This window comes from Gadus macrocephalus, chromosome 14 (genome assembly GCF_031168955.1).
Source record: "Gadus macrocephalus chromosome 14, ASM3116895v1".
Classification (NCBI taxonomy): domain Eukaryota; kingdom Metazoa; phylum Chordata; class Actinopteri; order Gadiformes; family Gadidae; genus Gadus; species Gadus macrocephalus.
Window position 1 is genome coordinate 4,218,994 of NC_082395.1, and position 26,984 is coordinate 4,245,977.

A 26,984-nucleotide genomic window follows, 5' to 3' on the forward strand; every position below is an offset into this window, starting at 1 on the left:
TAATTCCCTTAAACATGTGGGTGATGTTTCACCGGATGGGGCACTTAGAGACGCAACAGCCTCTTACCACGAATTTCCCCCGGGATTCAAAAAGTACAATCCTATCTTATTTTGTCTTATAGTAGACCTACATATTATTCTTCTTCTATCATAAAGAATATGTGATAACTGTCTGCGTGCTTTGTCAATATTCCTTGCGTGAAGACACTCTTACAGTATGAGTCAAAATATGCTGTCAGAGTTATGCGCTTGTCAGTAACAAGCGCATATAGGCCTATAGGATAACTGGGTGGCGGTAAAATATATTATTTAAGTTATTTCTTAAACATAATATAGCCTACCTTCCTTCAAAACCTCAAATGGGCATGAAAAACGCCAGGAGCAGTTCACCCAACTAACTAACTAACTAACTAACTAACTAACTAACTAACTAACCAACTAAACATCCATAAATTAACTCAGATAGTGCGTCCACTGACACCTCGAGCTGTTAGGCCTACTCTGAATTTCCATATTCACTTTGTGTGCATGGTTATGTGAAAATCTCATCATAAAATAACATTAGGATAGTTATTATTATGTCCATAGAGAAAAACGTTCCATTCTGTCAATGTTTACAGTACGTATGCCTCCAAAGTTAAACACAGAAAAACAGACTAATGCTGTCTCTCCGCCACCCCCCAGCATATATATATATATATATATAATTTTTATTGAAGTGTCGTCGTCAAGTCAAGGTAGTGAACTGTAATGTGGGCTGACAAGTGCTAAGGTTATCATTACCAGTCCTCCATAATCACGGACCGCGTGGTCGGTGGACTTGTTGTATTGCTATGACGTCATATGACCCTATATATATTTTTTTTTCCATCGTATTTGATCCGAAACTTTATTAATCGCCGTGCTCTGATTGGACAGAGCGCGGGCGGACGGGAGGGGGCGGTGCAGAAAACAACGTGCGTGTCTCTCTCGCTTCCCTGTCTCTCCACAGGCTCTGCATTCAGTCTCAGTGCGCAGCAGGTCAATAACTTACTCACCAAACTCCGAAGAGAGTGAACCAGCCTCCGTCTTTCGGTCACTTTTTGTTGGTCCCGCTGCAGACATGGCCAGCTCTGAACTTGGTAAGCCTTTCTGTTGTTTTCGTAAACTGAATAATAAAGCTCCATCGTGCTCAATGCTAACACAAACCCTGGCTCTTCTTAACTGAGCCAAGTTCAACCGGAGAACTCAGAAAATGGTCGTAAACTACCTCGCCTACTTGAATAACTATTGTATTTTTTGACACTCACAGCTCTGTTGAGCGTGTCCGACAAGTCCGGACTGTTGGAGTTCGCCAAAAGACTCGTGAACACGGGTCTATCGCTGGTGGCGTCCGGGGGAACCGCGAAGGCGCTGCGGGATGCTGGCCTGGCGGTGAGGTAGGCCCACCATGACCCAGTTTAGACTACTCCTGCTCTCTTTCTCAGGGTGTAAACACAGTACTACATCGCAGTTGTTCTTATTTTTGGTTCTGAGTGTTGCATATAAAAAGTGTTTTTTTTTTTCAGGGACGTGTCTGAGCTAACTGGTCATCCAGAGATGCTCGGAGGGCGGGTGAAGACCCTGCACCCCGCAGTCCACGGAGGCATCCTTGCCCGACGCACCCCGTCAGACATGGCTGACATGGAGAAGCTGGGCTACAGTCTGGTCAGGTGAGACTTGGTCACACAAACCAGTCACAATTGATAAAGATGAAGCCAGATGTTGGAGCCTATGATCCTAGTGAATTGATTAACTGAAACCCCCACGACACGTGAATCAGATCTTCCGACTGTAATTGAGGATGTGTTGCTGGTCTCATGACGTGGGTCATTATACCAAATGGAGGGAGGAGTGGTTAACGTGTGTTCTCTCAAACAAGCCTTTGATTGGTAGGTCAGTTTTTTGAGAGATGTCAAGCACATGATTGCTATTAATCAGAGTTTGACATGGTAAAACCTTAACGTGGGCTCCTTCTCACCAGATGCTCACCGTCAATAGAATTAATAAAATAACTGACAAGCAGAAAGTTGTCAGCCTCTATTGGTTGTATAAAAACTATTCATCCAAAAAATAAATAAACGAGATCCAAAACAAGCTAAAACAGGTAATTTGCCACAACTTTAAAAGTGACCGGACTCATTCAAGTGCCAGCTGCATTCCCTGGATTCATGCAGTGTCTGTTTGTGTAGGGTGGTGGTCTGTAACCTGTACCCCTTCGTGAAGACCATCTCCAGCCCCGATGTGACGGTGGAGGACGCAGTGGAGCAGATTGACATCGGTGAGAAGCGGGCCTAGAGCACGGAGACTCCATGGTGTTGTCCAATCACAGAAAATAACTTGTCGCAGGGGTATTAGACGGTGAGAGATTAAAATGTCTCCACAATCAAGTCTTTACAGAGAGTTAGTATTAGGGCTGCAACTAACGATTATTTTAATAATCGATTAATCTGTCGATTGTTTTTTCGATTAATCGATGAATCGGATAAAAAAAAGAAACATTTGGAATTGCCGCATCTTTATTCAAAAACTGAACATTACTTCAAATTCACAGTGCAGACTGAAGTGTAAAAACACCAGGTTATTGCTCCAACGTCCCGGAACTATTAAAAGTAATATTAAATATAAAAAAAATTAATAAAACATAACTGGGATATCACAAAAAAAAACATACAATGTATGATATACTTTTATATGTATGTAAGGGATGTCCATGGTTAACCGGTCGAACCTATTGATACCATTTTCGAGACTCCTTGAAATAGAACTTGTAATATTGCTTTAATTGCTGATAAGATGATAGTTCAAGATAGGACATTAAACAGGTCATAATTCTATCTTTACTATCTATTTTATATTACTGGGAAAAACAAGTTTTCACCAAAATCTCAATTATTATTATTTTTCTGTTGCATTTGAAGGCCTCAATCATATTACTGAGCCGACCTGAACACATCACATTTGACATTGTTTGTGACCATTGGTTAGGTTTTAAGCTAACTAGCTCTATATCCTGCCGATTTTAACATGGATTCAAAAACTGCATTACTATTTTTAACTGACGGGACTTTCTACACCGTCCGGTTGCGTGATTACTACCGCTGCTTTGAATGACTGTTGATGCACGCGGTGCCGACTCCGAGCCCGTCGGCACAACGTCTACAGCAGCTGCAGCTGACGGAGTTTTCGGTTGGACTAGACGGATACTGAGTTGAAGGAGTTTTTTTAACCCAAAGACAGTGAAGGTCCAACACTTTTATGTAGGCCTACAGTCCAGTGTTAACATATGACCACAATACAAGCTGTGGTCGCTCACACTAAAGCTCGCTGTGGGCGTGCATGAACCATGAACCAACCTGTCGGCGGCTGGCTGTAAACAGTGCTGCGCCTACGAGTAACTTATTAATCGTGCGACACAACGAATCGACGACCAAATTCGTTGCCAACGCATTTAGTAATCGATTTTTATCGATTTGTTGTTGCAGCCCTAGTTAGTATCGTGCTGCAGTGTACCTTCCATCAGTTGCAATTCTATGGCTCATACATGCATGGTTTTCTCAACCAAATCCTGATGACACTTTCTTTTAATACGGGTTGCTACATTTAAAGGTTAGGCTTCCCGGACAACAACAGTGTAACTCAAAGGTCTGTGTGGATGGTGAAGCTCCATCCGAGCAGCGGTTTGTTATTGGCGTCTGCGTCCCAGTGAGGATTACGCTTCTCAGACACTTTTAGTGTAACACCATGGTGTGTGGCGCATTTCGTACACAACATTGCTCATTATAACGCCCCTGCACAACCACGGTACAAAAGAAGTAGTGCTGTCAAGCGATTAAAATATTTAATCGCATTAATGTCATAGTTGACTCGCGATTAATCGCAATTTTTTTTCTATGCTAAATATCCCTTGATTTCTTTGACCCATTAATTTTTCTCACTTTTCTCACAATTTTTCTCACACGAGCCAATAGTGCAATTAAACGATGAACATACAAACATATTGCCTTGAACATAGCAGTCAGGCTACTGCTTCTTTGTTATGAGCCAAAGAAAAATAAAAAATAAATTAACGCCGTTAAAATTGGTTTGCGTTAACGCCGTTAATAACGCGTTTAACTGACGGCACTAAAAAAAAGATCACCAAGTTGCAGGGGGTCGTAACCATGGGAATATCTGATCAACCGTGTGTGTGTGTGTGTGTGTGTGGTTGTAGGCGGGGTCACACTGCTCAGAGCGGCGGCCAAGAACCACGCCCGCGTCACCATCGTGTGTGACCCGGCCGACTACCCCCTGGTTGCCACGGAGATGGAGGGCTCCGAGGGCAAGGACACGACGCTTGAGACCCGCCGGACCCTGGCTCTGAAGGTATGACATCGCAGTTTAGAACATTGGAAAGAGTTGGCGTCACGCCGTCACCCGCTTGATGAGGTCAGGGATTGACCGGCAGCAGTTAGATTGGCTGATCCTGTCATGTGGGTGAACTTTGTGGTTAAAGCACATCTCCAACTGTATTCCACTGTTGGAAATCCGTCTTTTTCCCTTCAGGGGTCAACTTTGCCATACAATCACAAAGAAACCAATGTTTCACTCTTTAAACATTGTTATCGGTCTTGTCTGTTGTCGTGGTTTTGTGTGTCACATGAGGACAGCGACTGAATTGTGCTGAGTTGTGGTTAAGCTGCTGATTTAATCTCCATTGATAGTAGACGGCTGGTGTTGTGGCGTAATGTTCCCAATTTTGTCCAACACATGATTTTATCTGTTCAATTTGACCAAATCCGCCAACAAACCTCTGACCAAAGTCCACCTGGGGTCCCGAAGGGTCACCCGCTGAAAGGCAGAATTGTAACATTTGTTTCGATTGATTCTTATGCTAACAATTGAGCTCATCTGGTAAATGTGCACCTCGGTCATCAGTAAACTAAGTAAACTGTGTCAGTCTCACACTCGCTGTTTGTACTGAGTTCACAGATGCTACTCAGTGCTACTGATGTATGGACCCAAATAAACCTGTTTTGAAAAAACAGGTTTATTTTTGTAAATCATTTTACAAAAATGCCTACAGTACATTTTAGTACATTTTACAAATTGAAATTTAAAACCATTAACCTTAATCAGGTGTGGAAATGTGTTTCAAAAACCGTCGCTCCTGTAAACTGTTGTTTTTCAGTGATTTTTGTCATTGATTATTTTCAACAGTGCTTCTAAACTGTGAATCTGAGATCGAAACGAAGTCCACTTCATCCTAATATGACTCTAATATGAATCTATGTCCCAGGCCTTCACCCAGACGGCGCAGTACGATGACGCCATCTCAGACTACTTCCGGGGCCAGTATAGCCGCGGGGTTTCCCAGCTGCCCCTGCGTTACGGCATGAACCCCCACCAGGCCCCGGCCCAACTCTACACCCTGCACTCTGCTCTGCCCCTCAAAGGTAGGCTCCTCCCACTCAGAGACGGGCCACTCCCCCTCACAGCTGACCCCTCCCACTAGTATGTAAGCCCCACCTACTCATAGACGAGCCACTCCCCCTTACAGGTAACCCCTCCCACTCCTATATAAGCCACACCCACTCAGAACCTTGTAGTATAACACCACGGTGTGTGGTGCATTTCTGTGTGTTTGTTTGTAGGCGGGGTCACCACGCCCCCTTACAGGTAACCCCTCCCACTCCTATGTAACCCACATCCACTCCTATATAAGAAACTCCCATCACGGTTTAGCCCCTCCCTCTCACAGCTGAGATCCATGATTGGCATGCGAGTTAAAGGCCTACTTATCTATCAATTGTTACATCTGAATATTGTTGATTGTTATGGTATTTATATTACGTTCAGTGATGGGTTGTCGGTATTGTACAAATGGATTCCTAAAGTAGGTTGGTGTTGTGGTGCTCACTGTTTGTGGGTTCCTCAGTGGTGAACGGTTCCCCTGGCTTCATCAACCTGTGTGACGCCCTCAACGCCTGGCAGCTGGTCAGAGAGCTGAAGGCTGCCCTGGGACTGGCCGCTGCCACCTCCTTCAAGCACGTCAGCCCTGCAGGTAATGTATTCCCACTCTTCAATGCATTTACTGTCTCTCTCTCTCTCACGCCCTCTCTACTTGTGTTTCTCGATCCATCTCTCTCTATGTGGTTCTCTGTTGCTCTTTCTCTATCTATCATCTCTGGTCTCCACTTTTGTCTCGTCTATCCAGCTCTCTCATGTTCTCTCTATGTCTGTCCATCTCCGTCTATGTTTATCTCTATTTCACTCTCTCTTTGTCTCACTGTCTCTCTCTACCTCTTGTCTGGCTGTCTCCCCGGTTCTTCATGTCTCCAGGAGCTGCGGTGGGGGTTCCTCTGTCCGAGGAGGAGGCGAAGGTGTGCATGGTGAGCGACATGCTGCAGGACCTCACCCCGTTGGCCTCCGCCTACGCCAGGGCCAGAGGTCAGTCATCATAATATTATAGATTAATCAAGTGCAGAAAAAGTGGGAGTATGTTGAGAAAATGGCTGGTCCTGCTATTACTCTTGGAACTTTTTGAGATGTTGGCTTTCCAAACTGTATTTAGTGAATTCTTTTCATATTTTGCCTTGCATTTGAGTGATAAAAACTCTAAAATACTGCAGAATGTATCTGAAACACTTTGCTCCATGACATTCCCTAATGGCTTGTCTGTTGACACAAATCCCCTTCCTGTCCCCAAAGGTTCCGACAGGATGTCGTCTTTCGGAGACTTCATCGCCCTGTCGGACGTTTGTGACGTCCCCACGGCCAGGATCATATCCAGAGAGGTAGGTGACAGGCTTCCCTGTCGACCAATAGGAAGGCTTTTCATTGGCTTGGCAAACCCTAACCCTGAGTGTCCTGGTGTCTGATTGGTTGTTCCCAGGTGTCTGACGGCATCATCGCCCCGGGATACGAGGAGGAGGCTTTGAAGATCCTGGCCAAGAAGAAGGGTGGGAAATACTGTGTTCTCCAGGTACAAAGACACCACGATAATGAGTATTAAATAAATACTGTGTTCTCCAGGTTCAAAGACACCACGATAATGAGTATTAAATAAATACTGTGTTCTCCAGGTTCAAAGACACCTAGATAATGAGTATTAAATAAATACTGTGTTCTCCAGGTACAAAGACTCCCGGATACTGAGTGATTAATAAATACTGTGTTCTCCAGGTGTTACTTTCTGACAACCTGTTCAACAGGTCGTCGTGTTTCGGTTGTTCCTGCAGATTACGGGTGGTCATGGTTGTCCCCATGACAACCCGGTGACCACGGCCAGCGATGGGTCGTCGTGGTAACGGCTGTGTTCTGTCCGTCCCAGATGGACCCGGCCTACGAGCCAGACGAGCCGGAGGTGCGCGTGCTGTTCGGACTCCACCTCAAGCAGAGGCGGAACGGCGCTCCCATCGACAAGGAGCTCTTCAGCAACGTGGTTTCCAAGGGAACGGTGAGCCGCTCCTCATGCCTTGACATGCGGTTTCCACAGGCTATCCCATAATAGTTTTACAGGGCCCTCTACTCAAATCTCTCCATATTTTTTTTAAAATATATCCACCATTTCACAATTGAACAGTTTAAACATCGGGAGTATTTGAACATGTTAACAACATGTTAATAACACCAACCTGGAGGATATCTAGTCTCCCAGCAGCTGACACTCTGATTCTGTTCTGTTCTCCAGCTCTCTGAGAAGGCCCTGCGCGACCTGACCGTGGCGACCATCGCCGTCAAATACACCCAGTCCAACTCTGTGTGCTACGCCAAGGACGGCCAGGTAACGAGGGTCTGGGGGGGACCTGGGGGCTCTGGGGGGTTAGACGAAGGGTCTCTTCACCTCTAGGCCCAAAGGCGTCTGTTGATGAAATCAGCCCAGATGTCAGTATTACCTTTTGGGGGGTCTTTTGTCATGTGACCTGAACTAGAGCTCTGTCCATGTAGGGTCAGCCCCCCACCCCCCAGGTTGTGTTTGAGTTAGGGTTTTGTCTGGCGGGAAATTGACGAGGCAAGAGTTTCAGAAGATCTTTGGCGATCTTTCGGCAGATCAGGTGACTAGGCAGACCTTTCGTATTGGTTCCCCAGTGCTAATATGTAATATCTTGGGACACAAGCAAGATGTTAGCGAAGAGCTAGTTAGTCACTGTACAGGCATTGGTTATACCTGCGTTAACACTTTGTGTGCATCCGTCCAGGTGATCGGCATCGGCGCCGGGCAGCAGTCTCGTATCCACTGCACCCGTCTGGCCGGCGACAAGGCGGACAACTGGTGGCTCCGGCGCCACCCCAGGGTGCTGGGGATGAAGTTCCGCTCCGGGGTGAAGCGGGCCGAGATCGCCAACGCCATCGACCAGTACGTCAGCAACACCATCGGAGAGGTGAGCGCGGCTACCGCCGGAGAAACAGGGGGGCGTGTGCGTGTGTGTGCGTGTGTGTGTGTGTGTGTGTGTGTGTGTGTGTGTGTGTGTGTGTGCAGGGGCGTGTGTGTGTGTGTGTGTGTGCAGGGGCGTGTGTGTGTGTGCGCAGGGGCGTGTGTGTGTGTGTGTGTGTGCAGGGGCGTGTGTGTGTGTGTGTGTGCAGGGGCGTGTGTGTGTGTGTGTGCAGGGGCGTGTGTGTGTGTGCGCAGGGGCGTGTGTGTGTGTGTGTGTCTAGAAGTGTCTGGAGCTCCAGTTTGAGGGGGGCGTGTGTGTGTGTGTCAGGGTCCGGACCTGGCGGCCTGGAAGGCGATGTTCGAGGAGGTCCCCGAGCCTCTGACGGAGACGGAGAAGAAGACCTGGGTCAGCTCTCTGCAGGGCGTGGCCCTCAGCTCCGACGCCTTCTTCCCCTTCAGGGACAACGTGGACCGCGCCAGGAAGGTGCGTCTGTCACACACACGGATACACACCTCCACCTCCACCAGCCGTTTAACTGGATCTAATCGATTGGTGTTTTAACTGAATCCACTCTGCTAGTCTCTAAGCTTCTGTTCATCGATCCTTCTGGGAGAATCGAATCTCATGTCTTTACACTTCCACTGCAACAACCCCTGAAATCAAAGTTCGAAACTTCTATCAACTGATCTAGAGCAGGGGTCACCAACCTTTTTGAACCTGAGAGCTACTTCATGGGCACTGAGTCATACGAAGGGCACCCGGTCGGCAACCGGTTCTATACACTCTTCTGAAATAACAAATTTGCTCAGTTTGCCTTTAGTTATATATTACTATTGATGATTAATGACACTCATCTATGTGAAGACATGTTAATTAAAGTCATGTTAATGATTTCTCACAATAATTATCAACAATGACTTAAAAAAGGTGGGAAAGAGTTGTTCAAGATTGAGTAGTGCTATTTTTAGAACAGATCTGCGGGCGCCTCATGTGGTCCTTGCGGGCGCCATGGTGCCCGCAAGGACCTGTGTGGGCACTGTGTTGGTGACCCCTGACCTAGAGTCTCCTCTTCCTTGTATTTTCTCCTTTCCCTTCTCTTTTCTTTTTCTTTTTCCTCTTCTTGCCGGCCTTCCTCATCACATCGTCTCCTCGCCCTCCTCCGCAGAGTGGTGTGGCGTTCATCGCGGCCCCCGGGGGCTCCACGGCCGACGACGTGGTGATCCAGGCCTGCAACGAGCAGGGCATCACCCTGGCTCACACCACCCTGCGCCTCTTCCACCACTGAGCTCCTCTGTGGGAGCCTAGGGCCCCAGCTGCTTCACCACACTGGCTCTGTGTCCAGACCACTGTCGGGAGACCGTAGTTACTTAGCTTTGCTCTCTGTTACATTCCTAATGCTGTTACTGCACAACGTGATGCGGATGGGTCACCAGGGCACAACATGGCATCCATTCCTATCCAACTAATGGAATAACAACTGTTGGTTTCTCACTCGTGTTTACATCTTGTATTAAAACACTGCTGTAGAAAGAGTCGGTTTTATTTTGTTCTTTGGGCAACAGTTGGGGCTAATGGAGGATGTGTTTATGCTATTATTATGAATTAACACCAATAGTCTTAACCCCTTTTTGGATCAATGCCATTATCTGGTAAGAGACTGATCTTGATTGCAGTTTTTGATTTATTGTCTTATTTTACTGGCGAGTAAACAAACAAGTGACCCTGATGTGGTGTTAATGGTAAGCAGCTGTTACAACAAACAGTCCTGTTTGAATCTGTTGACAATACAAGGCTAATTATATAGGGTTTTATTAGTACTTGTAAAATAAACTGCCAAGTTGTTTAAATCTGTCCAGCTTTATTAAATTCAGATTCTTGTTACAGGAGCAGTACAAAAAAATACAAAAATAATCTTGCACACCCCACTACAGGCACTCACACACACAGTGACAGGAAGGATAAATTAGAAAAAATAGTTCTGAGGAACATAACGAACTCACTCTGTGTCCACCACACACTTCTAGCTCCTCCCTACTAAGAGACGGGAGGCCACGAACCAAACATGCACTTCCATGTACATTCCACTGCTTATTACAGCCACATTCTGCACAACAGTGCTTGATTTAGGACAGCTTGTACACTGCCATTAAGAAATCATATTTTGTGCCACAATACATAAAAATGGTGAGATTTATGAGTATAAAATAGGAGAGCGACATGCTCTCGGAAAAGGTAAGAACACAGAAACGCAGTGAAATACAAGGTGCTGTGCAATGAAGAGAAAGGCACTAGGGATGGAAAGTCAAAGCAAACGTAGAACAGAAAATCTAGATACGAGTAGCAGAGCAACAGTTTCAGTGTGTTAGGCTTGTCGCTATGACAACCCGGGGAACTGACAATGATGGGGGGGGGGGGGGGGGGGAATGATTCTACTCCAGGGGGCTGTGGATGGCGTCAGCCAGCAGGTCTGGTCGGAGACATTCGATGGGACAGTGTAGTTTCTAGTGGGACACAAGAAGGGAATTTAGACGTAGGCAGACGGGGAAACGAAAATTGTCTATAGTTTAAATGTTCTATTTAATGTTTGGTGATTAATATGTACGTTATTTTGTATGTTTGGTATTTCTTCCCTACCATACCAAGCCGATGTGGACAGTTTGCATGGTCTGACATTACTTGTATAACCTGTGACGTTAACCAATCACCACTCAGTATTTGCAGTGCTGGAGGCGGGGTGAGTGTGATTGACAGTGGGCCCTGAGCACCACACTCACCGGTTTGAAGGGGTTGTTGTCACCATAGCGGACCGGCTGTAGCAGGCTGGCATCCACCCCTGTGCCCGGCTTGCGGCAGTTCTCACAACGCCAGCCCTTCAGGAGAACAACCAGAGAGAGCGTTTGGCTTGGGTCAACATGGAGGAAGGACAGTGTAGGGGCTTGGGTGATGAAAGGTTCTGGGTTTGAGCCCGAATGACAAGAGTGCAACCTGTAGGCATCCCTAACCCCAACCTGCGCCTTAATGACCTGTCTCTGTACTGTCTAACCCCTACCTGCTCCTTAATGACCTGTCTCTGTACTGTCTAACCCCTACCTGCTCCTTAATGACCTGTCTCTGTACTGTCTAACCCCTACCTGCTCCTTAATGACCTGTCTCTGTACTGTCTAACCCCTACCTGCTCCTTAATGACCTGTCTCTGTACTGTCTAACCCCTACCTGCTCCTTAATGACCCGTCTCTGTACTGTCTAACCCCTACCTGCTCCTTAATGACCTGTCTCTGTACTGTCTAACCCCTACCTGCTCCTTAATGACCTGTCTCTGTACTGTATGACACCTACCTGCTCCTTAATGACCTGTCTCTGTACTGTCTAACCCCTACCTGCTCCTCAATGACCTGTCTCTGTACTGTCTAGCCCCTACCCTCTCCTTAATGACCTGTCTCTGTACTGTCTAACCCCTACCTGCTCCTCAATGACCTGTCTCTGTACTGTCTAGCCCCTACCCTCTCCTTAATGACCTGTCTCTGCACTGTCTAGCCCCTACCTGCATCTTTATGACCTGTCTGTACTGTCTAACCCCTACCTGCTCCTTAATGACCTGTCTCTACTGTCTAACCCCTACCTGCTCCTTAATGACCTGTCTCTGTACTGTCTAACCCCTACCTGCTCCTTAATGACCTGTCTCTGTACTGTCTAACCCCTACCTGCTCCTTAGTGACCTGTCTCTGTACTGTCTAACCCCTACCTGCTCCTTAGTGACCTGTCTCTGCACTGTCTTACCCATACCTATGACCTGTCTGTACTGTCTAACCCCTATGCCCCTTCTCTGTACTAGCTAACCCCATTCATAGATAGATAATATATAATCAATGAATAGATGATAGGTGTCTTGGTGTAGGGTCGTGTCTCACCTGCTGTCCTCCAAAGCAGGAGCAGGTGCAGATGGCTCCTTCGTACTCCTTCTGCCACTGCTGGCCCACATTGTACGAGTTCCCCTCATCGTAACACACCGATTCATCTACACACACAAACACACACACACACACACACGCACGCACACACACACACAGACGCACACACACACGCACATAGCTTAGTCAAGACACAACACAATACAGGCAGAACAAAACACGCATCATCTTCTACAACACAACGCGCGCAACGCACCCAATCCAACGCAACTCCACACAACACACCCACACACACACACACACACCACCCCGGGAATCGAACCAGGAACTTACGCGGTTCACACTTGAACTCGCCCTTGCCGTTGCCCAGACACGTGCAGCTCATCATGTGGCCGTTGTCGGCCTTGCGGTCCCACTTCTCGCCCACGCGGTAGTTGTGGCCGTTGTCATGACACCACTCTGGGGTGAAATAAAGCGTTGGTTGGGGGATGGGGTTAATATTTTTGTGTGTATTAGTATTTATTCACATATATCATGTTGTTAAGATGATTGATCATGATTATTATACAGTTTGTTATACATTAATACTATTAATCATATTATTATATTCATTACAATGATTGGCGATTCTGAACTACATGTATAAATACTATAATATCACTTTTTCTTTTGTTGTTTTTGATTAACTTTCCTCTCAGGAAGTTTAAATCATATGAACACTGTTTCATATTATGTATTATATAAATAATACAATTATGTATTTTATACTGTATATGTATTATTTATATACATCTCAACGAATGGTGCGGACCGTAACACAAAATGGACGACGTCCTGACGGTTGTGTGTGTAAACAAACAGTCGACCTCGCTGAGGCTCATATTCCTATCCACTACAGTCTTTGGTGCAGCGCTGCATTGTGGGGGAGTGAGTCTTACTGGAGGAGTCGCAGCGGAAGTGGCCGCTGCCCATGCCCAGGCACTTGCACCACAGCTTGAAGCCCGTCTCGGACATGCGCTCCCACTGGGCGCCCACCTCGTGGGTGGTGGCCGTGAAGGCGTCGTAGCAGGAGTCGCTGCCAGAGGCCCCGCCTTCGCTGACTGAAGAGGGAGAGGGGTGAGAGGGAGGGAGGGAGGGAGGGAGAGAGAGAGAGAGAGAGAGAGAGGTGAGAGGGAGAGAGAGAGAGAGAGGGAGAGAGAGAGAGAGAGAGAGAGAGAGAGAGGTGAGAGGGAGGGAGAGAGAGAGAGGGAGAGAGAGAGAGGGAGAGAGAGAGAGAGAGAGAGAGAGAGAGAGAGAGAGAGAGAGAGAGGTGAGAGGGAGGGAGAGAGAGAGAGAGAGAGAGAGAGAGAGAGAGGGAGGGAGGGAGGGAGAGAGAGAGAGAGAGAGAGGGGTGAGAGGGACAAGAGAGAGGGAGGGGAGAGAGGGAGCGAGAGAGAGAGAGAGAGAGAGAGAGAGCGGGAGCGAGAAAGAGAGAGAGAGAGAGAGAGAGAGAGAGAGCGGGAGCGGTGGTGATTAGGGGGAAGAGAGAGAGAGGAAGGGAGTGATTAGAATACAATAATATCTAATCATATTTAATCATAATAGTTACAGAATTAAGGTTCAGGAAAATCCCGAAAGACTCTCAGAGAAGCTCGACCATTGCCATTTTCCCAAATCGGCAGTCAGTACTGAGGTGCTGAGATATATCCTGAAAGCAGACCTAGTTTCTGGTCTCACCTGAGTTGCCGGCGGTGATGTAGGTGTCCAGGATCTTCTCCTTCAGGAGCCCCCTCAGTGCCTCCACGATGACGTTGTAGGAGACCCCAGAGCTCAGGCCCACCAGGGTGGCGCCAGTGGCGGTGTTGGGCAGACGCATCTGACACACGACGAGACGAGATGCATCACTGAATCAATCACGCCTCGATGAAGCGCTTCACTCATTGATTGCCAGGGCTTCTCGACACTCGTTGGGCGTCAAAACTGAGTGTCTCACTCAAATGGTAGTCATACTCTCATGCCACCATCGATAACACTCCAACAAACACCTTCACTACCACCACGAGGCTGCAGGCCTACTGCCTCGCTCACCTAGAACTCCCATCTCTAATGCCACCACCATATCCCCCCCCCCCCTCACACCTAGTCCAGGCCTAAAAAAAAGTTTTGTTTGGTTCCGGTTTCCGACCGACCCTGTCAATTTATGTGTGACCCAAATGATGTTATGAGCTTTAAAAAAATAAATAAAAATTAGGGTTTTAAAATTATATATTTTTTTTGATGCAAACTATAATTACGTTTTGGTGATGAAGCACCTCTTCATTCTGTACAAGGATGAGCGAATTTTCTCGTTTTTAAATGAAAACAACCTACCTATCATTCGCTGCCGCTGGAAAAAATAAAATAAAAAAATAAAATAAATTCCCTACCTACCCATGACCTCAACTGACAACCAACAGGAACCAAACTTTTTTTTTTTTTTAGGCCCCGTCTCTAATGCCCCCAGCAATCACACCCCCACTACCACCGCTACGCCGGCAGGCCTACTGCCTCGCTCACCTGGAATTCCGTCTCCCCGCTCTGGGAGGGCGGGCGGCAGGTGACCAGGTAGGCGGTGCTTTGGCGGTAGGCGGGCCAGCGGACGGTGGTGCGGGTCTGGGCCTCCTGGGGCAGCCCGGTGGACTGCTCTATGAAAGCATACGGGTTAACAGCGGGCAGCTGGGGTTCCACCACGGGGATGCGGTTCCCGTCGCGGTCGGGCAGCGGCAGCAGCACCAGCGTCTCGCGCTGGGGCTGGGGCGTGCCGCCGCCGCCGCCGGTACCGCTGTACTCGTACTCCACGCCCTGGCCGTGGCCGTCCTGGCCCGGCTGGCCGCTGGAGGTCACCAGGATGTCGGAGGTGTCGGGTTCCTCGGGGCTGGTGGGGATAAGCGAGGGCTCCACTTCTATGCGGGGCAGAGAGGGTTAGCGGGCGGGTTAGACTGGGGGAGCGGCAGGGGGGCGCAGTAGCATGTCGCGGCCAGCAGGGGGCGATGTTTCTCTTGTGCAACACCGTGGGTGTTTGAGAAGTATCGTCGACACACAGGGGATGTTTTGAATGGTGTTTCCAGAAGGCATTCAAAATCACAGATACTGTTTGAAGTTTCCTGATAAACAGTATCCACTGATTGTTTAATTCACAGCCTCTAGTGTTACAGAGGTGGTGTTATCTCTGCAGTAGTACTCAGTACTCCACAATTCCAAATGCTTGGATTACTTACTTGCTGTGTCAGTTACAGTTCTGACTGTCGTAGGCTACTATCATTCTGTGAAAACCTGCCTCAAATCTGATGGGCTTGCATATAGTGTATAGCACAGTACCTTTAGAAGCACATACACTTGTTATGCAAATTGTGTGCATTACCAGACACACACACACACACACATAGGCACACGCACGCAAGTGCATACTTACCTTTGTGCTGTTTCCTAGGTGTGTGGAGTTGCTGCATTGTTTGATCTCATGTATATTTGTGTGTGTGTGTGTGTGTGTGTGTGTGTGTGTGTGTGTGTGTGTGTGTGTGTGTGTGTGTGTGTGTGTGTGAGTGTGTGTGTGTGTGTGTGTGTGTGTGTGTGTGTGTGTGTGTGTGTGTGTGTGTGTGTGTGTGTGTGTGTGTGTGTGTGTGTGTGTGTGTGTGTGCGTGTGTATGCGTGTGTGTGTGTGTGTGTGTGTGTGTGTGTGTGTGTGTGTGTGTGTGTGTGTGTGCATAGCTTAAGCACTCACTGGTGTTGACTTTGCCCTCCAGGGCTGGGCTCTTCCGGTGGTTCTGCACGGCGTAGATCTTGATGAGGTACCGGGTGTTGGGTCTCAGGCCTGGAGGAACACAGTGCACAGAGTCAGACCTCACCAGTCCCACTCCGACCCCCCTCCAGGGCCTTCAGCAAGGCACGGGAGGGGCCCTTTATAATGAAGGGCCCCTAGGTCGCCACCAGGGGATGTGATGTTGAACAGCCGTCACAAGCCATTTCAAAACTGAACAGTCCAGTGGTAGGCTGGTTGGTTGGTCTGTCTGTCCTACCTGTTGGTACAGTCCACTAGTCCGGCTGGTTGGTTGGTCTGTCTGTCCTACCAGTTGGTACAGTCCACTAGGCCGGCTGGTTGGTTGACCTGTCTATCCTACCTGTTGGTACAGTCCACTAGTCCGGCTGGTTGGTTGGTCTGTCTGTCCTACCAGTTGGTACAGTCCACTAGGCCGGCTGGTTGGTTGACCTGTCTATCCTACCAGATGGTACAGTCCACTAGTCCGGCTGGTTGGTTGACCTGTCTGTCCTACCAGTTGGTACAGTCCACTAGGCCGGCTGGTTGGTTGACCTGTCTGTCCTACCAGTTGGTACAGTCCACTAGGCCGGCTGGTTGGTTGGTCTGTCTGTCTGTCCTACCAGTTGGTACAGTCCACTAGTCCGGCTGGTTGGTTGACCTGTCTATCCTACCAGTTGGTACAGTCCACTAGGCCGGCTGGTTGGTTGGTCTGTCTATCCTACCAGTTGGTACAGTCCACTAGGCCGGCTGGTTGGTTGACCTGTCTATCCTACCAGTTGGTACAGTCCACTAGGCCGGCTGGTTGGTTGACCTGTCTATCCTACCAGATGGTACAGTCCACTAGTCCGGCTGGTTGGTTGGTCTGTCTGTCCTACCAGTTGGTACAGTCCACTAGGCCGGCTGGTTGGTTGGTCTGTCTGTCCTACCAGTTGGTACAGTCCACTAGTCCGGCTGGTTGGTTGACCTGTCTATCCTACCTGTTGGTACAGTCTACTAGGCCGGCTGGTTGGTTGGTCTGTCTGTCCTACCAGTTGGTACAGTCCACTAGGCCGGCTGGTTGGTTGGTCTGTCTGTCTGTCCTACCAGTTGGTACAGTCCACTAGTCCGGCTGGTTGGTTGACCTGTCTATCCTACCAGTTGGTACAGTCCACTAGTCCGGCTGGTTGGTTGACCTGTCTATCCTACCAGTTGGTACAGTCCACTAGGCCGGCTGGTTGGTTGGTCTGTCTATCCTACCAGTTGGTACAGTCCACTAGGCCGGCTGGTTGGTTGACCTGTCTATCCTACCAGTTGGTACAGTCCACTAGGCCGGCTGGTTGGTTGACCTGTCTATCCTACCAGATGGTACAGTCTACTAGGCCGGCTGGTTGGGTGGCCTGTCTATCCTACCAGTTGGTACAGTCTACTGGGAAGGCTGGTCTATATATCCTACCGGTTCACCACTAGGTAGGCTGGTTTATCTATCCTACCAGCTCGGTGGGACCCACCCACTTGTGACAGAACATAGTATGCTGAGGTTTGACATCATTGTGGTTTCGGATGGGGAGAGAGAGAGAGAGAGTGAGTGAGTGAGTGAGTGAGTGAGTGAGTGAGTGAGTGAGTGAGTGAGTGAGAGAGAGAGAGAGAGAGAGAGAGAGAGAGAGAGAGAGAGAGAGAGAGAGAGAGAGAGAGAGAGAGAGAGAGAGAGAGAAACCACCGGGTACCGTGGATGGTGGCGTAGGTCTGGCCGGCGTGGGGGGATTGGCTGAGTGCGCGCGGGGGTCCGCCGGACTCCTCGTAGGTGATATAGTACCCGCTGAGGCGGGTGGAGGGGGGCAGCCAGCGGAAGGACACGCTGGTGGGGGTCAAGGACAAGAACTCCAGGTTGGTCGGGGGCAGGAACGCCGGCGCGGCTGAGACACAGAAACATGGACATTTATTTGATGTAAGCACAATTAAAACCCGAAAGTAAAAATAAGCTAATCCTTGATGTATATATGTTGTAGATGCGTTAACATTTTATTATTTTATTTGTGCTTTGTTTTTCCTTTATCATAATCGATTTGAAAGACAATTGGTGACTAACTCGAAAAGGTTCATTTAGTCTAACTTGATGTTTAATTGATAGGTTCATGTAAACAGACTAGTATCTCTTAGTTTTACGTTTTTTTCCGACTACTTCTTCTTCAGAAGCGTCACAGCAACATCCAACGCTTCTGAAGAAGACTGCAGGAAGTAGTCGAAACGCGTCAAAGGTAAAAACTAAGTGATACTAGTCTGTTTACATGAACATGTCAATTAATAGAATTGGTGACCATCCCTAGAGTGGACTGTCTTTGTGTGTGGCGCTGTCACGTTAAAATTGTACCGGGGGCGAAAATTGTACCGGCCTATGTCATCAGTTGTTGACAAATTCCAAACCTGCCTGGCAACAGACGACGCGATCGTCTGTTGCCTGGCAACGGGCGATCGCGTCGAATGAAGTAGGAAGGTTCTTGAACATTCGCAAACTTTCATGCTCGTTCATTGCACTCCTTCATTGAGCGTGACAAGACAGGTTTTTGAAACCTGCTTTAAACACTCAGTTTACTAGCTAAATTCGATTAAACAATTCAATACAATACAAATATAAAGTAAAAACAAGTGTTAACTAGCGATCCGTTATCTGTATGATGTTATTTCATCTTTGGAAACATGAGCCGAATGTTTTTTGAAACCTGCCCGGCAACGGACAACCCAATCAAATCAGTTGTCAAGTTGTCAACTGATGACGTAGGCCGGTACAATTTTCGCCGATCTCTGTGTGGTGCCGTACCTGTGGTCTCAGTGATGATGTAGGGGGGACTCTTCGCGTCCCCTTTCAGCGTGTACATGGCGATCTCATAGGCCGTGTTCGGCTGCAGACCTTCAGCAGCGAGGGAACCACAGTGGTGTTCAACAGGGAAATACGCGGCGCATCTATAATCAGTCTCGGTCAGTCTCGAACCTTACCGGTCAGGGTGAACTGCTTCCTGTCCCCCGGGACCACCTCCCTGATGGGGCCGCTGGATCTGTCCACGGGCGTGGTGATGATGAGGAAGCCGGAGATGGGCTCCATCTTGGTTCGCCACACCAGAGTGAAGGAGTTCTCTGTCCTCTCCCTGACGACGACCTGTCGCGGAGCGCTCACTTCTACACACGGCGGGGACAGCGTCAGACTCAAGGAGCTGGGCGTGTGTTTGTTTATCTGTGTGTGTGTGTGTGTGTATCTGTGTGTATGTGTGTGTATGTGTGTGTGTGTGTGTGTATGTGTGTGTGTGTGTGTGTGTGTGTGTGTGTGTGTGTGTGTGTGTGTGTGTGTGTGTGTGTCTGTGTCTGTGTCTGTGTGTGTGTTTGTGTGTGTGTGTGTGTGTGTGTGTGTGTGTGTGTCTGAGTGTGTGTGTCTGTGTGTGTGTTTGTGTTACCTTGCAGTGTGGTGACTTCTTCTGTTAATGGTTGGCTGGAGAGAGTGTTTTGAAGCGCAAACACCTGGACAATGTACGTGGTTCCCACCTGAAAAACACACATGCACACACACACACACACACACACACACACACACACCCACAAGTCATATGGAGGAATGAAACAACCGGAATAAAAACTCCTAGCTTCCACAATTAGTGGGCGCCAGGTCGAAGGGCAGGGCAGTACACAAGGGGGGCGTGGCCAGGACAGAAGGGGGAGGGGAGACGTGGGCGGGGGGCGGGGCCTACCATCAGGCCGCTGGCGGTGGCGCTGGTGGTGTCGGGGGCCAGGTTCAGCTCCTTGGCGGGCCCCTGGTAGCTGTCCTTGGGGTGGAACACCACGCGGTAGCCCGTGAGCTGGGAGTCGGGGGCGCGCCAGGACAGGACCACCGTGGTGGCCTCCAGGGAGTCCACCTTCAGGTCCGTGGGAGCGGGGATGGCTGGGGGGGGGGTCATGGAGAGAGGAAAGACAACGGCGGGACAAAGCGATGAATCAGAATGCCAGGATTGCTGCCAAATTTCGAAGGGAGTTGAGGAGGAAGAACCTTCTAGTCGTGAAGAAGAATCATCAGTCGTTTTTACATTTTTGTTCGCATCCCCCTTTGTTTTGTACAAACAAAAAGGGCAAGTGTGTGTGTGTGGTGTGTATTTGCGGTGTGTACATACACGCGCATGTATGTACGGCTGTGTGGTGTGTGCATTTGTGTGTACGTGCGTGTGCGGTGTGTATGCGTGTGTGTGTGTGTCTGCGTGGTTTGTACGTGCACGCGTGCGGTGTGTACGCGCGCCCGTGCATCTGCGCGTGCGCGTGTATCTGCATTCCGTGTACTCGCGTTGTGCGGTGTGTATGTGTGCGGCGTGACGCGTGCATGTGCCAGGCCCTGCGCCTCTGTGTGCGTGTCCGGACTGAGTTGGCGGCTGCCCTGCTCGTACCGGTGGCCTGGGAGCCCACCAGCGGGCGGCTGGGGCGGCGGTCCTGGTAGGCGATGACCTTGACGGTGTACACGGCGCCGGGTCGCAGGCCGCGCAGCAGCGCGGTGCTCTGGTCGGGGCGGGGGGCCGGGCGCAGCTCCCGCTCCCGGTCCCCGGGGAGGGAGTACAGCACCTGGTACTTGGAGACGGTGCCGCTGGGACGCGCCCAGGAGATCCGCATGGAGGTGGAGTCCACGTCGGAGAAGCTCAGCTGCTTGGGGGCGTCCATGTCTGCGGGCGCAGGGAGAAGGGGGTTAGGGTGTGGCCCCCTGGGGCTCCGGGTGTGGCACGACCATTGTGGTGAACGGTGTTACTGCTGCATTGTTTATCTTTATTTCTTATACCTGATGGAAGTATGTTTTCATTCCCTACGAGAGTTTTCTACTTTGCATAATAATAAAAAAAAGATATATATATTTATAATAATATATAATAATTAGACATATATATATATATATATAATTATTTTTTTATACATTGGTACTCAAGGCGGGGCCCTATTGTTGTGAAGGTGGCAGCCTTAACCATACAGTGCTGGGGGAAACACTGCTGTAGGGTTAGGTTTATGTAATTATAGTAATTATATATATTTATAATAATATTATATATATTATTATTATATATATTATTATATTTATAATATTATATAACATTATATCTATATCTAGATATTGTTATTGTGTTGAATTATTAGGATTTTTGTTGTTACTCTTATTTTAATCCTAACTGTTGATATTATGCGTTATTACATTTATCAACATTAATATCAGTACAAATAGTATTCAGTGTAGATTTGTCACAATGTCACAGTCCATTACAAACAAACAAAACCAAAGGCCATTTCTGGTCATGTGACCAGGTCTCCACCAACCAGTGGTGGCGGTCTCCACGGCGGGCGGGGAGGCCTTGTTGTCCTTGTCCAGGGCGAACACCCGGACTGTGTAGACCGTGGACGGGTTCAGGCCAGTGATGGTCCTCTCTGTCTGGGCTGAACAGGACGGACAAGAAGACAGGAGGATGAGTAAGGGTGGCACCATGGCCCAAAAAGAACGCGATACGTCACCTGTATTAACTTTAGACATATTAGTGAATAAATGGTGTTATGTTCATATTTATATATTTTGCATCTAATTATGTTGTGTTTTGTATGTTTGTACTTTATGTAGAATGGTTATTTTATATATAATACATATATATATGTATATATATATATATGTATGTGCGTCTGTATGTGTATGCGTTAGTGTGCGTGCATACGTGCGTGCGTGCGCGTGCGTAAGTGTGTGTGTGTGTGCACGCACACACAATCACACACACACACACACACACACGCACGCACATACAAACCCACACACACACACACACACACACACACACACACACACACACACACACACACACACACACACACACACACACTCACACACTCACACACACACACACACACACACACACTCACACACACACACACACACACACATATGTAACAGAAGTATGTATCCACAACATGAACCGGTTCCAGCGGCTAAAGGACCAGCCGACGCCCCGGTAACGCACCTGGGCCCAGGACCTCGGAGAAGGTGTCACTGGGCTGGTTCTCGGGGGTGCTGGAGATCCTGTAGCCGGAGACGGGGCCCGGCGCGGGGCTCCAGCGGACGGTCAGGGAGTCGATGGTCTTCCCGGTGACCTCCAGGCCGACAGGGCTGTCCATTTCTGGGGGAGGGAGACACGTCGCGTCTCAGAGCGCATCTCTAGCAGTGACATTCACTCACACTGGGGGGGACGGGATTTGGCCGAAAGAAGAATATTGGTCCTTTTTCTGCAATGTTCAGACAATGACATCTATCGTGTGTTTGTGCTGGTTTTATATACCATCCTTTGTTATTTCTTGAATATTTCGTTTTTTGTTTTGTACGTGTTGTCTTAATGCGACGTTTTAGCAAAACGTACAATTAATATTATTGTGCCAGCATTGACGGCTTTCTTTGCAACTGAATCCAAACGCCGGTGGCTTTTTTAATATGAGTTCAAGGCTCTGAACTCCCTTCTGTTGATTGGCTATATTCCCCAACGTCCAACCCTAGTGTCCCATGCCGGACACTCGTCCCTGAACCGCTCCTCACCGGTGGTGTGTTTGACGGCGACGGGGGTGCTGTAGGAGGGGCTGTCCCCCCGCCCGCTGACGGCGTACACGGTGATGGTGTAGTCGGTGGCTGAGCTCAGACCGGTGATGGTGGCGTTGGTCTCCCTGCCTGGCAGGGTGAACTCCTGTGGGGTCTCCCCAGCTGGGGGGAGAGAAGGAGAGAAAGAGAGAGGAAGAGAGAGGAAGAGAGAGGAAGAGGCAGAGGGAGGGAGAAGGAGGAAGAGGGAGGGAGAGGGAGAAGGAGGAAGAGGCAGATGAAGGGGGAGGGATAGGGAGAGGGGGAGAGGAGAGAAGAGAGTCAGAACAAGAGGAGGGTGGGAGGCAGGGTGAAGGAGGGAGGGAGAGGGAGAGACGAAGGAAGAGAGGCAGAAGAGTAGAAGGAAAGGAGCACGTTAAGGTCGTCGATTATTATTGCTGCCATTTGTATTGTTTAGATTGTGGTGTCGTGTTCTTTTGTACTGCTGATTGATGACTGAGTCAGGCTGTACCTTGGGTCCCGTAGGTGACCCTGTAGTACCTCACTGGGGCCGAGGGGGCGTCCCAGCTGATGCTGATCTTGGTGGGCTCAGAGTAGACCACCGCCAGGTCACTGGGGGCGTCCGAGGCTGAGAGACATAACACAGCTCTGTTATAGTCACCACTGTCGCCAAAGAAACCACAAGTACGCTGTCTTCATAATTATGCCGCAACCTTGCCTACATAGTCAATGGTAAATGGTCAATTGACTGCATTTATATTGCGCTTTTCTAACCAGTTGACGCTCAAAGTGCTTTACAATATTATCTAACTTTCACCCATTCATGCACACACACACACACACACACACACTGACGGCGGTGACATCCATGCAAGGCGACAGCCAGCTCGTCGGGAGCGATCAGGGTGAGGTGTCTTTCTCAGGAACACCTCGACACTCAGCTAGGAGGAGCCGGGGATTGAACTGGCAACCTTCCGGGTTCCAGCCAACCCGCTCTACGTACATCCCGGGCCACATTCTGCCCCAGTCAACATAGTTTGAGCGTCACCATCTTTTTTTCATCTTTTTGACGCTTGCAGACAGACTGCAGCTAGGGAGGGCTGCGGGAATTTAACCCAGGACGTACACACATGTATATAAACAGCACTAGTACTCACTAGTGCCCTGAGTGCCGGTCAGAGGTAGGCTTTCGTCGCGGGCGTTGACGGCGAACAGTGACACCAGGTACTCGGTATCGGGCTCCAGGGTGGTCAGGGTGTAGTGGTTCCGGCTTGGGGGCAGGCGCTCCTCCCTGACCCGCTTGTTGTTCACCTGCTCGTAGCGCAGCTGGTAGCCGCTGATCACGGCCGTGGGCGCCACCCAGTGGACGGTGAAGGAATTGGTGGCGATTTCAGAGAAGTCCAGACCGGTGGGGGAGTCCAGGGCTGGGTGGTGGTGGGGGGAGGGGAGGAAGAGGTGGAGGGGAGGAAGGGGGAGGTCAGAGCTACACACAGATGCAAGAACAACTACAAATGCACAACCACGCAAGGAACCGAAAACAGCTATTTTGTTTGTCCAACTCACTGGTTTTCTGTGTTGTTGTGACCGGCACGCTCTCTCGGTCTCCGAACACAACCACCACGCTGATGTGGTACTCGGTGTAGGGCAGGAGGTCTGCACGGTACCACAAGAGGAACACACCAATGTCTAATCACTGACCATAACTAGGAAAAAGAAGGTGCAGCAAGAAACAGTTTTACCCAGTCCTGTAACCTTTGAGCATATCTGTCTTGCTAGACATATAAAGTTATAACTTTAAACAGATATCATAATGATCAACATCATCATTGATACAAAAATGACTGCAGACTGCAACAAAGTGCATCATGTCCGAACCAGACGTGTACAGTAAACAGGATGTAAACAGGAAGTGCACATGTGGCTCAGGGTACGTGAGCAGATGCTACAGTACAGCGGAGGACAGGAAGTAAACTGGAAGTAAACAGGAAGTGTAACAAGAGTGCAGTATAGTGTACAACAGGAAACATACAGGGAGTGAACAGGAAGTACAGCGCCACGAGTTCAAAAACGGTGACAGGAAGCCCTGAGTCTTACTCTGCAGCAGGACGGTGTTGGTGGCTCCGCCCTCGTTGATCTCTCTCACGTCCTCGTCGCTGGCCACCGGATGGTAGCGCACCACGAAGCGGGAGATCTGGCTGGGCGTGGGCACGCTGGGGATGGACCAGGTCACCCTCATGTGGTCGGAGCCCACCCCTCCGACCCTCAGGTTCTCCGGAGCGGGGACGCCTGCGAGCGGCGGGGGGGGGCGGTTTAGTGACAGCAGCGGGTCAGGGGTGGGATTAAAGAGGAACTGGCAGGGGGGCAACCCCTGTTTAGTTAAGTGCTGTAACTAGCTGCCAAGGGAGGGGAGAAACCAACGCTTTACCCCTCCGTGGTGAAGGTATATCAAGGCTTAGAGAGGAGTGGCTAACCTAATCTGACTAAACATAAACACGTTCCTGTCAAAATGAAGGCTTGGCCGTAACATCTGCGCATTAATTATTATTGCATGCGATTTTTTGCATATCGATGCATGCGTTACATGCATATTAATATTGCTTGTTTCAATGTGCATGTTAAAGGTTATAGGTTTAGCTCATGTTACATGTCAATTAGGACTTTATGTGCAATCACATGTTCTGGTTATTTTCCATCACCCCCTTCCCCCCCCCCCCCCCCCCCCCCCCTCCCCCCCCCCACCCCCAACCGGTAGTCAGTAGAAGCGGTTAAATCACCCGTCTGCGTGTGCATTGTGTGTGTGACCGGCGTGCTCTCGCCGTTCTCCGTCACCGTGGCGACACTGATGTCATAGTCCACGCCGGGCTCCAGGCCCACCACCGTGTAGCGGCCCGAGGACCGGTCGACCGTGTCGCGCACGATGGGCTGGCTCCCGCCCACGGTTACCACGGTGATGCGGTAGCCCGTGACGGCGCTGTGTGTCAGCGGGGTCCAGCGCAGGCCCATGGTGGTGTCAGTAATGTCCACAAAGTCTACGCGGAGCGGCGGTATGGCTGGACGGGGGGTGAGGGTTTGAGGGGTTGGAGGGGTGAGGGTTGGAGGGGTGAGGGTGAGAAGGGGCGCGTGCAGAGGGGCAGTGAGATTAAGACAGTTAAGCATCACCGTGCACCGAGCCCCATTGAAGTCTCAGTGAGGGTTTAAAGACAACGTGAAGTTGATGGTGTACAAGGATGTGTATTAGATTCGAATTAGGTTTTATGGTGGGGTTGGCGAGGCCAAAGATGTATGCACTCATCTGCGTATGTGTGGGAGACGACCAGGACTTCGGCTCTGTGTCCTAGTAGATGATGCCCATAGTGTTTATATTGGTGGAAGATGGTAAGCCCAGCCCATGGGAAAATATTGTCCCAGTCGAAAAAATGTGTCTATATGCAAGTGAAGGGGAGATGGTTGTTTGTGTTCATTTCACGTTGTCTTTAAGAATTAAATTAAATTAATTCCCATTCTTGTTAAAGCATTTAAACACCCAGAAACAGCATTAAGTGAAACAGTAGCCATGCTGAAATGAACAAGAGTTATCAATTCCCAAGTACAGTCATTATCATACAACTCCTAAATTATGATTAAATCTCACGGGATGAATTAAATCATTTCCAACATGTAAGTATAATTATTCCCAAAGGTAATCTAATCTATAACACATTCAAAGTTGCATGCATATGCTTGACATTTAGTAAAACTAAATTCAGCCAATGTTAGTAGAGGTGGTGCAAATGAGTGAGATTCAGTCTAAAGTAGCGCGGCAGGATTGTCTCGTGGTGGGGTGCGGGACTCCCAGACGAATGGTTCTTGTTGTGAACCAATATGTCCTGAGGCATCCTTGACCAAGATGCCCTAACGTCTACCTGCTCATGATGCGTCACTTTGAGTCCTGCTCCTGCTAGGGATGCTATGCTAACAGAGAGTTCAGCTAGCTAGCCTAAAAAAAGCATTCTAACAGGAAGTTAGCATAGAGGTGCTCAGGATCCTGGAGACCTACCTTGTGTCACCGTGAGAACAGGGGAGTTAGCATGGCGTCCTTCGGTGTAACCGTGGATACTATTAGAAGGGAAGTTGGCCACGGTAGCCTATGGACGCTATGCTAACAGGAAGTAGATGGTGGTCCTACCTGGCGTGACGGTGGTGGACACTGGCCTTGCTCTCCTGGTCTCCCTTCACTGCCACCACGCTGATCTCGTGCTCCACCCCGGGACTCATGGCCCTCCAGGTTCATGGAGGTCTGGTCGGACCCACAAACTCCTCCAGGGTGTCTCTGCGCTGGCCCTCGACGGAGGACCCGTGGCTCGTCACACGGTAACCCGTCAGGGCTGCAG

The 26,984-nt window shown here is 49.2% G+C and overlaps 2 protein-coding genes across 3 annotated transcripts; one reads left to right on the forward strand and one right to left on the reverse strand.

Moving 5' to 3' along the window:
• Nucleotides 1–926: 926 nt before the first annotated feature.
• atic (5-aminoimidazole-4-carboxamide ribonucleotide formyltransferase/IMP cyclohydrolase) lies at nt 927–9,907 on the forward strand. The gene is made up of 15 exons (XM_060070985.1): nt 927–1,121; nt 1,292–1,418; nt 1,548–1,691; nt 2,211–2,299; nt 4,232–4,383; nt 5,297–5,453; nt 5,936–6,061; nt 6,340–6,447; nt 6,709–6,794; nt 6,893–6,982; nt 7,331–7,456; nt 7,691–7,783; nt 8,199–8,381; nt 8,703–8,858; nt 9,541–9,907. The coding sequence occupies exons 1-15, from the start codon at nt 1,103–1,105 to the stop codon at nt 9,658–9,660; spliced, it is 1,776 nt and encodes a 591-aa protein (XP_059926968.1). The 5' UTR covers nt 927–1,102; the 3' UTR covers nt 9,661–9,907.
• A 306-nt stretch (nt 9,908–10,213) lies between these two features.
• Nucleotides 10,214–26,978, reverse strand: LOC132471746 (fibronectin-like). 2 transcript variants are annotated; one of them, XM_060070979.1, is made up of 23 exons: nt 26,780–26,978; nt 25,389–25,664; nt 24,709–24,900; nt 24,178–24,267; nt 23,772–24,038; nt 23,126–23,242; nt 22,618–22,779; nt 22,052–22,207; nt 21,366–21,482; nt 20,456–20,725; nt 19,772–19,962; nt 19,481–19,568; nt 19,029–19,208; nt 18,853–18,942; nt 17,762–17,950; nt 16,023–16,112; nt 14,819–15,204; nt 14,000–14,138; nt 13,222–13,383; nt 12,617–12,742; nt 12,284–12,390; nt 11,150–11,245; nt 10,214–10,876 (listed from the first exon to the last, which is right to left on the reverse strand). In XM_060070979.1, exons 2-23 carry the CDS (start codon nt 25,615–25,617, stop codon nt 10,805–10,807), a joined length of 3,516 nt encoding a protein of 1,171 aa, XP_059926962.1. In that variant the 5' UTR covers nt 25,618–25,664; nt 26,780–26,978; the 3' UTR covers nt 10,214–10,804. The 2 variants fall into 2 exon arrangements, with proteins under 2 accessions (XP_059926962.1, XP_059926963.1); XM_060070980.1 differs by lacking the exon at nt 25,389–25,664.
• Nucleotides 26,979–26,984: the final 6 nt, after the last annotated feature.